At 36.4% G+C, this 15,249-nt stretch overlaps 1 protein-coding gene and 2 long non-coding RNA genes across 3 annotated transcripts in view; 2 read left to right on the top strand and 1 right to left on the bottom strand.

The window, feature by feature from the left end:
• The window catches only part of LOC134793710 (uncharacterized), a 192,463-nt gene that overhangs the window by 70,241 nt on the left and 106,973 nt on the right, over positions 1 to 15,249 (bottom strand). The gene's annotated exons all lie outside the window — the stretch shown is intronic.
• LOC134794014 (protein THEM6-like) lies at positions 4,107 to 6,832 on the top strand. Its single transcript, XM_063765719.1, has 2 exons — positions 4,107 to 4,316; positions 5,749 to 6,832. The coding sequence occupies exons 1-2, from the start codon at positions 4,143 to 4,145 to the stop codon at positions 5,977 to 5,979; spliced, it is 405 nt and encodes a 134-aa protein (XP_063621789.1). The 5' UTR covers positions 4,107 to 4,142; the 3' UTR covers positions 5,980 to 6,832.
• Positions 13,359 to 15,218, top strand: LOC134794013 (uncharacterized). Its single transcript, XR_010144614.1, has 3 exons — positions 13,359 to 13,561; positions 14,129 to 14,337; positions 14,828 to 15,218. It is a non-coding gene; the product is annotated as an uncharacterized LOC134794013 (long non-coding RNA).

Below are 15,249 nucleotides of genomic sequence, written 5' to 3'. Positions count from 1 at the left end.
ACCATGGACCGATAAGATTACAAGAACGCGGCTATTTGTGAGTGAGAGATAAATATTACGCAAATACGCAAGCAATCGAACATAGCACAAACCATGGACCGAACCAAGGTCGGTCCATGGTTTGTGCTATGCTTGTGGTAACGCTATAATTTAGATTACTATTAGTTTATAATTTATAAGCAGCTATTTCTTCCATTTTATCAAATGCCAAACATCTTGCCAAGTGTGAATCGCGCCATATCCGCGCAGACGACCTTGAGGTTTCATCCGTCAGCTGCTAGTGTCCATCTAGTGTCAAGGCATGCGTCGCGCGGCAAGCTTGTGTAAATTCTAAATAGTATTCACTAATATAGTGAGATGTATAGCGTAATTATAACAATTATTGTTATTTTGCTTCTGGTCTGGGATGTGGGATATTATCTCAGAGCTTATTTAGTCGTTTTATTTGGTAGACTGTTTCAAAGAAGATTCAAGATCAATGAAACCACAGTGCTATACGGCAAGTATTTGAAATATTGATAAAATACTCATGTTTTAAAATGATAACTGATGTTTTATAAACTTTTTCACAATATTCTTTCCACATTCTTTGCGCTGATAGAAACAAGCGGGTTTTAGGACTTTTAGGTTACGTCAAGAAAAATCGCTACAAAATGTAATGTACCTCGTAAAAGAATCTCGAACCGGAAAGGTATAGTTTCAGTCTATATAAAAACTTAGAGGCCATGTTCTCTATCAAATAGTTTACTAGGTAAACCAAGAACAATTACGGTAAATATTCTACATGGTACTATTGATTTTTCGCACTTAAGGCTCGCCGGAAGAAGTGCGACTGCATCGTACTTGTTACCTACGAGTATGTGTCAATAATTAGAAAACTTTTTATTTGTGGAATCGTATTGCATTTTTACGAGTTGTTAACACTATGATGTAATAGAGAGTTCGTTATCATTATAATCATCACTCATCAGTATGAAGGTTAGTTTGCGCATGCGATTTGCCGCACGCCGGCAGGGGTGCGAAACTCCTGACTTCGGGCAAACTCGGCTCCGTTCGGCTCAGCATTGCTCCGAGCAATTATTAGGGTTGACAAAACTTGACGTCCCTTTACGTGCACGACCACAGATAAGATAATGGCTTGAATTTTGACAACCCTAAATAGCCGAAAGGGATAGCGCCATATATTAGAAAGGGACAGCATGATTCGACCCTGAACCTGTCAAACTTCGGTTTTGTAGGAAGTTTCCTTTCTGTACGTTAGTACTATTATTTATTCTGTGACGCCGGTCGTTTTCTCCATATTAATACCAGATATTACTGATTGTGAGTCATGGAGCCCTATGAATGTCAAGTTTAGTTAGGCCAAGCGCGCACCACGACTTTTTGTCGCGCGATAATTTAGTCGCAGAAATGTAACGTATGTGTTTATATGGCAGTGCGCGCATATGTGACAAAAAAATCGCAGCGATTTTAAAATTGTGATTTGTCACATTTTTCCGCGACTGCTCGCGACGCGATTGTCCCAAAGTGAATTGCAGCATACGGAGTTGTATGGCACTGCGCGCACTGCGATAATAAAATCGCACCCCGGACCTCAGTCGGCACTTCGCTCTCCAAGCCTCAACATGTCGGAACCTGCTTCTCCGATGGAGTCTGAAGATGAGACGCTAGATGTTGACCATTTAATTATGGAAATAGAAGGAGATCACCTTTGTGGTATAAATACTCAAAGTTATACTGCGATCGCATATTAAAGACACGTTTCATGACAAACGACTGGTACGAAATCCATGGGGCCGATTTTTAAAATTCGACCACTCGATTTCGTGTATTTCGTTAAATGATATCTCCACTACTAGGCGTTTAAATTCTACTAATAGAATTGAAATCGAGTGGTCAATACCACTAGATTCCCAATTTCGATTGCTCGTATTTCAAAAATTAGCATTTCGCCGTTTTCCACCGATTTTCAAGTGACGAAATCGAGCGATTGAAATTCAAAAATCGGCCCCCATGTTGAGAATGAACAAATCGTCGACTTTTTCATCGTAGTGCGCGCAGTGAATTTTCTGCGATATATTACAGCGCGATTCTAAAATCGTGTCGCAAAATTTAAAATCGTGGTGCGCGCTTGGCCTTATTGTGGAAACTTTAACCCAGTTATGGCTTTGTTCGCAAAAATAATCTTTTTTAGAATTCAGTTAAAAATATCAGCTAAAGTCGTAACCCTGAACTTCATTTGAAGTTGATAAGAGATAAGCCATTTTACTTGTCAATTCTTAAAGATGCAACTTAATTAACTCCACAATAAGAATTGATTGAGACCTATAGGTATATCAAAATTGCCTCGGCGGTTTTGACACTACTCATACACACATACACACACACGCACACATTATATCCACGTACAAAGAGGCCTACGTAGCTTATCGAGCGAAGATGCAACTCTGGTCTGGACTCTATCATAAGACTTCATTAATTTTAAATCAATGATGGGAAGAGCAACATGTATGGTAAATGGTAAGTGCCAGTCTTTATTATTGACGGCTCTCGAGAATTTCCTAATGAGTGTATAGAACGTACAAAAACTATATGTTAGATAATAGTTAGATTACGTTGCTGAACGATCTCTGACCGTGACTTTTTTTACCTGTTCATCTTCAGCTCAAAGTCCATTTTTGCGGTGTTTCCATATACCTAAACAGCCAGTAGGTGGAAGTAGTTATCATTTGGCAAGGAGCTCTTAAATATCTAAAACACATGACGATATTGTCCAGTTGTTCAAACGTGTTCAGAATATTTAGTAGACTTACGGTTTTACTTAAACAGCTCCAGGAATAAATTAAAGCGGAAGGTTTTTCAAGCAAATGGAGTTAAAAGGAAGACTACCGCGTGTATATTTACGCTAGGTACTAATAGGCGATTGTGAAACGGCCGTTAATATATAGTTTATAATTCTATTCGTTTAACTTATAATTTTTTACTTGATGTTTATTATTTATTTTTTTTGATGTTTTTTTTTCTCCTTGAAGGTTACTGTGGCTAGACATAATGTCAAGAAGGCTTAAAGGTCGGTAAACCACGGCTTACGAGGCGTGTGTAACTTTTGAGAGAGAGAGATTGCACATCCATGCACTTTTTCAGCGCTTTTTCAGTTTACCAAAGAAATCATAGGTAGGTATAGGTACATAACATACTTATTAGGTACGCGTAGTAGGTATACAAACAGCAACACTCCTACTGTACTTCGGTGGACTTTATTACAAAAGGCATAAGGTCCGCCGATATACAGTTAACAGTGTGGTCGATGGTACGTAGACCGACCCGTTAACCCTTTTAGACCCTTTGCTGAGCTAATCTCTACTGCTTTGACTCTTCTCAAAAATATGCCAAGATCTAGCATTCGTATACCTATCTGATATCGATTAATCGTGTTCTGAGGGCCTACCGCGAACCACGTTCGACGTGTTGCCTCTCTGTCGCACTTGTAAATTCGTACGATAGTGTGACAGGGAGGCAATACGTCGAATGTGGTTCGCGGTAAGCTCTCGGTTCCTACTGTACTGAAATTGAAATCAAAACTAAGTTGATTACCTATTCATTATCTTATCTGTATCGTCTCCTCTGGGCTTAAATTTGATTAGGCCCTATCTACGCTAATTTTGCACAGATACAATTTTTTTTGTATCAAAAATGCTTAGGCAAATTCGCTTGAGTTGGTTAAGGCCTTTCTTATCGATATTTACACTGTAGGTAGGTAATAGGCTTCTAGCCTACATAAACAATATAATCTACAAATTATTACTTCCAAATTTCTGGACCTCCAGAGGTGTTACATGCGCGTTACCGACCCTAAAACTCACTCACTGGCAGGAACACAACACTATGAGTAGGGTCTAGTGTTATTTGGCTGCGATTTTCTGTAAGGTGGAGGTCCAATCATTTCCTATTTGAGCTGCCTTGGTCATACATAATTCAAGTTCGGTGTTCGCTCTACAACCTAATTCTGATATTTTGCGTACTGTACCTACTATTCACATGACTCTAATAGTACTAAGCATGTTACTGGCATTCTCTTATATATTGCGAACATTCTTTCAGGTATGTGCACGACTCGAGACGTGGATATTTTCTTCACACACATGAACAACGCGCGCTACCTCCGAGCGCTAGACTTCTCCCGCATCCACTTCTATGACCGTACGGGGCTCTACGAGAAGCTCGCGGCTGTCAAAGGCGCGGCCCTGATGGGCGCTAGTACTATACGCTACAGGAGGCCGCTTGACATATTCAGCCTTTACAAAATAGAGACCAAGGTAAGATTTTACTTCACTAGTAAAATATTCGATCCAAAACGCGTGGAGGAGCTATTGGTCTATGAAGGAGCTGATGAAGGGCGACCTTCCTCTGACCTTAAAGCGGAAACTCGTCGGCATTCTGCCTGTCCTAACCTACGGTGCTCAGATGTGGTCACTCACCGAGGCGCAAAAGACCAAATTGAAGGTTGGCCAAAGAGCTATGGAGCGCAGCATACTAGGACAAAACGAATTGACCGAATTCTCAACTCTACGCTGCGTTCAAAAACGCCCATTACTGATGTTGGAACTAAGTCCGCCAAGCTGAAATGGGACGGGGCCGGCCATGTCTGACGCATGCATCCACAGAGGTGGGCCAAAATAACCACGGTATGGGTGCCGCAAGACGGGCGAGGATCTGGTAGGCCAAGACGGAGATGGCGGGATGACCTAGACGCATATCTTAATGACTGGCCGGAGATTGCTCAAAACCGAGACGAATGGAAATCGAGGGGGGAGGCCTTTGCCCAGCAGTGGGACACTGTATGTATAGGCTTTTATAATAATAAAAAAAAGTAAAATATTAGGGGGCCTAGCCCAGACGACAATCGAACATCGATAAATGCTAAACGAAAAGTAATCATTTTTCGCGATGCTCCGAAAAATAACGTATTTCCACAGTATTTAAGTTTGGATTGGCGTTTTTTTATCAACAAATGTCATCTTGGCTGATCCCTAGGACTGTCGAGCTAGCGCATTGTTCAATTCTCAACAATCGGAGTTCACCTCTACGACCTTCTATGTCAAATTTGAAAATATTCGGCCTCAATTTGACAAGAGTTATTTGCATTTGCACAAAAGATATCTTATTGACTCCGCCTTCCCGCCACCAATATTATGTATTGGATACAATCACATCATAAAAAACCGGGCAAGTGCGAGTCGGACTCGCGCACGAAGGGTTCCGTACCATAATGCAAAAAAAAAACAAAAAAAAAAAGCAAAAAAAAAACGGTCACCCATCCAAATACTGACCACTCCCGACGTTGCTTAACTTTGGTGAAAAATCACGTTTGTTGTATGGGAGCCCCATTTAAATCTTTATTTTATTCTGTTTTTAGTATTTGTTGTTATAGCGGCAACAGAAATACATCATCTGTGAAAATTTCAACTGTCTAGCTATCACGGTTCGTGAGATACAGCCTGGTGACGGACGGACGGACGGACGGACGGACAGCGAAGTCTTAGTAATAGGGTCCCGTTTTACCCTTTGGGTACGGAACCCTAAAAAGCAATTGACATATAATAAACTTACTGTCAGCAAATATCCTTGATTTTCAAAAGGTCGACAGGTTTGTCTCAATTCGCAAAAATATTTTTTACCAAGTATTTTTATGTTCTTGTGCATTTTTACGAAAACTATTCAATAATACATAATTTCATAAATTTACAGATGTTATGCTGGGACGAAAAGACGATCTTCCTCGAGCACAAATTCATCACGTTGAAGGACAACTTTGTGCGCGCCATAGTCCTTTCACGGACGCACATAGTCGGTCTCGACCTACCGAAGGCCATGGCGGACGTCCTCGAAGCAAACAACATGAAAACCTTTCCAGAGGAGGTGGTCCAGTGGCAACAGTGCTTGGAGACTGCGAGCGCTAGACTTAGGAAGAAGGATTAGAGTAGGTAATGGTAAAGACTGATGTATTTATTGTTCTGAGTTGGGTTTGGGCTGGGTCATTTTTTTTGACCCGGAGTCGCGTTATGCCGGACGAAAGTTAAAACTGATTCTGCGACTATAAAATATAATCAGCCAGTCTGTTATAGAGCGACGATGAAATGAAAAATGTCCGGCCATGAAAAGGCGGTATTAATAGAAGGAATTTATGCTTATTTAATTGTAATTGTTTGGCAGGGTACTTAATATTGTTTACTTGTTAATTCTGATTTATTGGTTACGTGTAAACTAGTCATTCCCGTCCCGAATTACCAATAATACACCGGCTTGGATATTGATTGCGAGGAAAAGCCTTTACCTAGCAGTTGAACGCAAATACGGGTTAGTAGAATGAGGAAAGCAAATGTTGATTTGTTTGTCTTTAGCTTTAAGCCAAGACTGCTACGATAAAGGTAAGCATTAGACAAGAAACATAAGTAGTTGTTGCCGTGCCTACTTTAAACACAGTCGTAGATTGGACATTTGCGAGGCGAATTCTTGTTCCAATTAAAAAGTCGCAGGCTTTAGTCGGTGCAGTGCTTTCTTCAGTTAAATAGGTACATAAAGCTGTAATGATTGTTGGACCAACGAGATTGGCAACTGCAAAGTTAGTGTGATAATGAACAAAACAAAAGATGTGTTAAAATGTGAGTTACTATTTTGGGACTTAAACGGAGATTATCAGTGCCTATACTAAAATTGATGGGCCCACATTTCACGTGATTGATTTATTGTTCTTTGATTGCTCTTTTGTGAAATAGGAATATTAGGATTTTAAAATTATGATCTTGATTCGAAATTTGTCTTAGTGCATCTCACTGTCAACTATAATAATATACCTATTGGTATTTATACAAGAGGTTCTGGCTGGTATGGTAAATGATGATATCAAACAATTCCCTCTCACGTATTTACAGCAGGTATGTTGTGGTTTTGACTCAAAGTTACTCAAGACTCATTTATTATTTATTATTATAATTTTTCTACCAGTTCCCAAAGGGATCATAAGAAGGTTAAGGATATTTATTTTGAGTCTTGGGAATAGACTAATTTAAGTGCTATTGTAACCCACAATAGCACTTAAATTATAATATATTTACTTTAAATGGGTCTCAGTGTTACTAAGTGACTAAACGTGGGTTATTATTTGTACAGTCATATTATTTAAATATTGCATATTCGATTTTATTTATTGACACGATTTTTACATCAACGTTTCTAAGGCTTTTAATGAGCAGCTTGAAGACACGAATTAGGCTAAATAGAAGAATTCAACTATCCTTATGTTGTTCTTTCCGTAGTAAGCGCTCCATACTTACCTTTACCTCAAAATGTAGGTATGTCTCCTCACGGCTTGTGAATTTTCTTATAAAAAGCACTTTACAAACTGTGAGATTGAAAATTTACATCCGAGCCAGTTACTTAAAAGATAATTTTTTAAATGTACAAATACTACTTAAAGATAAAATTGAATTTTTAAAATACGTGCATTTCCGATTTTGTTACGCAGTAAAATGCACCTAAATATGTATCACAAATATACTTCAAGTAATTAATGTATTATTGTGTCTTATACCGGATGTAATCGTTAAGTGTAGTCAGGCGATAATTCAGTAAATATAACAGATATCAGAAAACTTCAAATAGATATCGAAAGTGCGTTAGCCTTCGAGCAACACCGGCTTCCGACACATCGGAAGGGAGGGGCCCAAGCGATATCTCACCGTACAAATCTTTCTCCCATTTTTCGCGGGGGGAAAGGTGCACACAGTCGCACTTCTCACACACTTACATACAAAATCCAATCTGTAATGACGACACAAATACATAGAAAAATAAAAACTTTTTAACAAAAAAAATAACCGCCGAAAAAAAACTAAAAGGAAATAAAAAAACCGGCACTAACACGAAACGAGTCGACCAACAAAAACAATAGCACACTGAAAAGAAAAAAATAATTATTTTGTCTTCAATAACGCAAGTGAATACCTATGAACTATGTATATACATACTTCTGAAATCAATCACACAAATCTGCGTATTTATATATTTACAATCTGTTATTTTTGGAGTCGGTGCAGGTGCTTCACTAAGGTGCTCAAGTTTATTTGAGGCTGGCACCGACTCCAAAAATAACAGATTGTAAATATATAAATACGCAGATTTGTGTGATTGATTTCAGAAGTATGTATATACATAGTTCATAGGTATTCACTTGCGTTATTGAAGACAAAATAATTATTTTTTTCTTTTCAGTGTGCTATTGTTTTTGTTGGTCGACTCGTTTCGTGTTAGTGCCGGTTTTTTTATTTCCTTTTAGTTTTTTTTCGGCGGTTATTTTTTTTGTTAAAATGTTTTTATTTTATAATTTTCTGTGGCTATAATTTATACAAATTATTACATGCTTAATTTTTGATTACTTTTAAAATAGCTACCTACCTTGCTTTAGCTTATTAACTGTTATATTAATAATCCTACTTTAAATATTATTTTGTTCTGTAATATAAATAAATTACCCCTATTTTCCCACCCTTAGGGTAGGATTTTTTCCCAAATTTTTATTATTATTACGACTACTCTGTAAAAGGTTATGCGTGGTCATACGTTACAATCGGTGAGTGAAAAAATCAATCATCCCCTATTTTCCTACCCTTAAGGTTGGATTTTTTTTCCAAATTTATATGGGACCAACTTCGGGATATACCCTTTCCAATAAAAAAATAATTATCAAAATCGAACATCTCTGTAAAAAGTTATGCGTGGTCATACATAAAAAAAAATATATATATATACGCGTCGACTTGAGAACCTCCTCCGTTTTTTTTTTCGTCGGTTGAAAAACCGAGCAAACAGGCATTTTGGTGCAGCAGTGTTCCCGCGCGCGTCTGGACTCGGTCTAGTGAAAAATCCAAGTGCAACTAGTTTTATTACCCGCGCTAGATTAGATTGACGCGCTAATCTTGTACCTCGGCAGAGGGGAAATAGTGCGAATGCCACCTCCCTTCCGTGTTGCTCGAAGGCGTTAGCCAATGAGTAAAATTACATTAATAACTTTTTTAAATAAAAGCAGAAATTACATGCCGGATTACGGAATTATCGCCTGGCTACACTTAACGATTACACCCTGTATTTAGTTAATTTAACTATAGCATAGAATTATTATCTTAGAATTACATTAAGTATTTATGTACTCCAAGTACCTGCATGGATTGATTTAGAGTACCTAGATAGGTAGGAAAAGTATTCCAATGTGTCACGAAAAAAAATCTGTAGGACAGTTACGTCTATTAATGATTTTTATGAATAATTGAGTGTGTGTAATAACAACTTTTTTTAGCAAATGTTTTATAAAAACTCTCACTAAAACTCCGTTATTAGTTTACAATAGTTATTTATTTATGAGTTTTCTATAATTAAAATAATACAAATCTGTTATTCCACAGCTTGAGTATTTTTTCTCTGAGTCGTAATCTAATGTCAATGTTACATTTTATCAAAACCACGGCAAATTAATGTTATTAAATATTTATCATTCAAAATCATCATGATTTAAAAGTCAATTCAACCAGCAAACATAAGAAAACAACTCAAAATTTGCATTCGATTACTTTGCCTCACATGTAAATAAAATACAACTTTGCTATCGGTTTTTGAACAATCAAGAGAGCCTTTACCAGTTGGTGTGGTGTAATAGTAGATTGTTAACCAAGGGTGGAAAGTGAACCATTTCACCCGAGATATTTTGGCGCTTGAACGAAGAGAGAGCGCCAATAGTTCGAGGGTGAGATGGTTACTTTTACCCGAGTTAAACACTCTACTTTTCATTTCGACTATGAGGAAAGTCAAACACGAGAAATGTAGGTTATATTGGTAAGTATATTTCTTTAGAACAAATTATAATTTTTTCGATTACAATGTAAACGGCGCCAATTTCAGTCATGCGGAAGCTAATATGAGAGCTTTTAACTGAATTATATGGCATATATGGCTGCTAGCCGTTGCTCGAAGTAAAAAAAAAAAAAAAAAATACTTTCCACCCTAGGGTGGTAAATGCAATTTTCCACCCGGTTATCAGCCTATGAAAGGTGAACTTTCCGAACAGGAGAGATGAAAAAAAAATAAAACTAAAGGATCGTTCGAGATATCCTTAACATCTTATAATTGTATCATGGAATTCTGAACCACTTTAAACTAAAAAGATTTCTTAATTTGGTTACTATGGGGGTTTTAAGTAGGAATGGCCTAATACATGCATGAACAACTTAGGCAGGTCATAAGTTGTGTCACAAAGGTTTTGACTTTGTATTTTACGGGAAGTAGAATAAATTTAAATCTTCCAAAAAATTAATGCTTGTAGCTAATTACCTAATATAAGGTACTGGAGTACCTAGTAAGTACCTACGAAGACTTTGGCAGTCAGTGGTGACAACCAACTTATTTGTGACGTTCCACGGGAAAAGGTACCTTATGAGGGTTTCTAGTTTCGGAGATATGAAATGTTTTGTAAAGAGGTGAAAAAATGCTCAATTTTTTTTATTGTGTGATCTGAAACCTTAATGCGTAACGTTTATTTACCTGTTTTTATTTTTGTTATAAGTTAGTTATAAGCCTAGTAATGTCGTCTCAGAGTTTAGTAGAAAAGGTACCTTATGGAAAAAAGATTGAAAATTCCCAAAAAAACTAGTCAATACGGGAAAAGAAGTTTGGTAGTTCTCTACCAATTTCCTGTATTAGCATTCTGCAAAACTAATTTGATAATTTCAGTTCTGGTTGGGGCGCCTCGCAAATATTATAACCGTACATGGACCGACATCACAAATCCAAGTAGTCTGCTATTATACCAAAGTTATTCTCGTCAAGTCTTTCTTAACTAGAATAATCTTCATTTGGTTTGGTCGCATGCAGTAAATCAGCCATTGGTTTGCTGAAAAATGCCAATACCCGACGCATTACCTTATGGAATATCTGAGGTCATTGAACCTCAATGCCGCTTATCTTCAATAGAAACCGAAATATATTATTGATAAGAAATAGACGATTTATACCATTACCAAAATATTATTAGTTTATCCTAACTGTTCCATCATCATCATGCCTCATCATGTAACTTAATCACAAGGTACCTTTTCATTACATACAAATTATTGGTCTTTTTTAAGATTATTATGACGAAGAACTAATTAAATTTGGGGCAGTTTAATGTAAATTAATATTTTCTATTCATAAAAGATAAACTGTAATATGATTGATATTTACTAGTGATGTATTATTAGATTTATTTCCATAAGGTACCTTTTCGTAAATGTATGGAGCAAATACTGTTATTGTTATGTAAGTTTAAAGTGGCATAAGGGGTTAAATATAGTATTTAGTTGGGGTTTTAGGATTTATTTCATTTGAATGACAGAATTTCTTTCATATGTGCTCAGAAAAATTGATTGTGTGTGACATTAAAAGTAAAAATATTCAATTTTGTGATTTTAAATGAAAAAGTCAGAAAATACATTTTCACCTCTAAATCGGTATTGTTTGTTGCTTAAACTGTCTGTCAGTGTCGTTTTCTAATAGATAAAATTTAAATCTTGAGAGCTCATTGCAATCAATCGTGAAAATGAAATAAAACTTTATTTTCAAGAGATTGGTTAGTATACACATAAATCAGTCGATATCAAAAGTTTCTATTTGCATTACAGAACAAGTCGCAATATTTTTTTAATCTCAGATATATAAGGTATTATTATTTGTAGTCAACTATGTAACTTACTTCAGGAACATAGTTTTTTAGGCGGCTAAACTTAAAACTTCTCTATCGTAAAGTTGCTCATTTCACAACATTATTTTCAAAAAATCATATCTCTGTAACTACGCAACCTAGAAGGTTGATCTTTTGTGTTATCGATAGCTTATTTATTGTAGATTACTGGGGTATGCATAACTCCATACCCGCCATAAGGTACCTTTGACCGTGGGACGTCACATTTAAACTAATAAAATAAATCTAAATCACGTGATATTCTAACATTTCATTGTACAGTCACCACACGGGATTGTTATGCCATTAAGGGTTCTTGCTAAATTGGAAATTCTGTAGCGTAGGTATTGAACAACCAATATAGCTTAGGACCCTAAACGGCGCATCATCCGCGGAGCGTATAATCACGCTCCGCGATTGTATTAGTAAATTGTAATTGTAATTCGTGACAGAGCAATAAAGTTAAATATATCAGTAGGTACCTACTTAGTTACAGCTAATTTCAATTGAAAATATTTTTTAGAGATAGTGTAACGTAAGGACTAAAATCATATTGCCCGAGCTTATGCCTTGAAATTGATTGTAATGGCTAGTGGCTGCCATAAAATTGCCACCGATCACTATAGTACACACATATTTTGCTTTCTCGAGTATTTAATATGTCATTTGTTTCATGTTAGGTACTATTTGTTATAGCAGTATTAGATTTACTGACAATGACTTATGCGGAATTTAATGAAGTGTAATGATTATTGTCTCGTTCTATTTATTATGTACAATGATATGTACTTATGATGATTGTTTTTATTTAATAAATCACATAAAGTATAGTAATTTAATTTCTTATTTTTGGACTTTTAAATATCGAACGAATTACCGAGGATTTCGCCTTATGAAGTTTCCCCTGTATAATCTATCCCCGTCTGACATCATCAGACAAGTGTAGTGACAACAATGCACGATTATTATGCATATGTATAATGTATATTTTAAAACAATGTTAGAGTTTTTTTATGTAAGAACTAATTTCGAGTAAGACTTACGGTTTGATGGTTCGGTGTAAACACATTGTCTGCATTAGGTAGAGTCTGTGCGGTGCCCAATACATTTCACGACTCTTCTCTTTCCGAACAGACTCTAGTGTAGGTAATAAAATAACATAAGACTTTTGTTATCACCTAATTAGCGAGGGTCTAGGGATGAATCTGGATTAAAGTAAAATGACAAATGGTGGCGGACTTTATTAGACAATAGACAGTATATCGCTATTTTAATCAAAATGTATTTAATTCCGAGAAGAAAGTAAACGGTTATTTAGGTAATCGCGGCAATCAACTACTAATACCTACCTACGATACCCTTTTTCAGCAAATTGTGTTAACATAAAATAATCTAATCACGCCACTTAAAAAAAATGAATAATAATAAATAAGATATATTCCGAGGTGAGACCTAGGTGACAAAAGATGTTCATAATTGCTTAACTAATTGCTATGCTTTGAATAAATTAAAAATTAAAACTAATTACCCATATGAGTTGTTTTCCATTTTAAATTATTTACATAATTAAATATTACAGGTACTAATTTAGCTAATGCAAAGTGGGTGGTGGCACGGTGTACATCTTTTTATGTTATTGATAAATATAAATCAATATGTATAGCGTGTTAACGGCAGTGGCTCTTTTGTTTATTTTTTGCGATGTTAGCTACTATATCAGAGCGATTGGGGTTCTTTTATTCGGAAGACTTTACGCAAAGAAATGCAATATATCTGAAACAACAGTTCATTATGGTAAGTCTGATGCGTTTTATAAATTGTACATTAGGTATTTACTTCACTGGCTCAGCAACTCAAAGGGGTGAGGATCGCTAGTTAGGTAGGTACTCTGAGGAGACTTGTATTAACCCAGCCACGAGCCAGCATATATTTTCAAATTTTTAATTTGAACCTTATTCTTTAAGTAAATTGGAACGAATTTCGTTTGTTTTAAAAAGCAATGAAACAAAAGAAATACTATTATAAATATTATTTGGTTCATGAAAGGTTCAAATTAGATTGCACGATTATGTACATTGTAATGTACATGTAGTCTCAGGAGGTTAAAGATGTTATGAATTAAGAAGTCCGCAAGACCAAATTTATTCCCTACGAGTTGATGGGAATTTTGTAGCCGGTGTCCTGCAGCTGTAGGTGTATTACCTGATTGTTTACATTAATTTCTACAACATTGATCATTTGTGAAATCATACGAAATTGGGTCTCATGAATAATCTTTGCCAATTGTCCAAACTCCGTCAAACTTTTTATAAAATATGATTTGCGGTAATTGCAGGCACAAATCTGAAACATTGATTTCAGGCATTTGCACAACTAGGGATGTTGACATCTTTTTGACGCACATGAGTAACGCCCGGTTCCTTCGAGCGGTGGATTTCGCCAGGCAGCACTTCTATGACCGAACCGGCATTTATTCCAAACTGTTTAAGAGCACGACTTTCGTGAAGGCGTCCACTATTCGATATAGACGACCAATTGCATTATTCAGCCATTATAAAGTCGAGACCAGGGTAAGTCAGTCCATCCGTCGGAATTCATAATCGGTACTACTAAGTTAATAATATTAGTCTAATACTTACCGTTCGGCAAATAGGTTGGTTTTTGCTCTGATTAATTTTAGTTGGTAATTGAGCGTATTTATTACATTTCATTCATGTCTTCAAAATATTGACTTCTTGGGCTCATTTTACTCAGAATCATTTGTACATTCACGCCTCATACATGAAAAATGTGTCCCAAGATTTCCTTTCCAGATCGTCACATTTTTGTATGAATAATTTCTTATTTGTATGAACGTGACGCACTGGAAAAATATTTTTTCATACAAAATTTTGGGACACCTTTTTTCATGTATGAGGCGTGAATGTACAAATGATTCTGAGTAAAATGAGCCCAAGAAGTCAATATTTTGAAGACATGAATGAAATGTATTTTTTTTTTGGAAAACGCTCAATTAGTTCAGCGTTCAACTAATTTTACAATTTTATATTGAACTTACAGATGTTATGCTGGGAAAATCAGACAATGTATCTGGAACACAAGTTCGTCACTCTGAAAGATACCTTTGTGAGGGCTGTGGCTCTTTCGCAAAACTACGTGGTTGGCGTTGATTTACCTACCGCGATGGAGGATATCCCAGGTGCAGATGCCTTTAAGACTGTCCCTGAAGAAGTTACGCAGTGGCGCGAATTTCTGGAAGCTTCGAGCGTTAGACTTAGGAAAAAGGATTAACATATTTGATCTCTATTTCGCTCATACCTGTAGAAATACCTATAGATGATAACAGTTCCGGTAACAGGACTATAACCGCGAAAATAGAAGTTCGCAAATTGGGCATATCTCTCTGTCAGTCTAATTACGCCTTCATTGGAGTAAAAGAGAAAGATCCCCGCAATTTGAATTTCTGTTTTCGCAGTAGCCCC

The sequence above is a fragment of the Cydia splendana genome, chromosome 9, assembly GCF_910591565.1.
Source record: "Cydia splendana chromosome 9, ilCydSple1.2, whole genome shotgun sequence".
Lineage (NCBI taxonomy): Eukaryota > Metazoa > Arthropoda > Insecta > Lepidoptera > Tortricidae > Cydia > Cydia splendana.
This window is presented reverse-complemented; position numbering and strand designations above follow the sequence as displayed.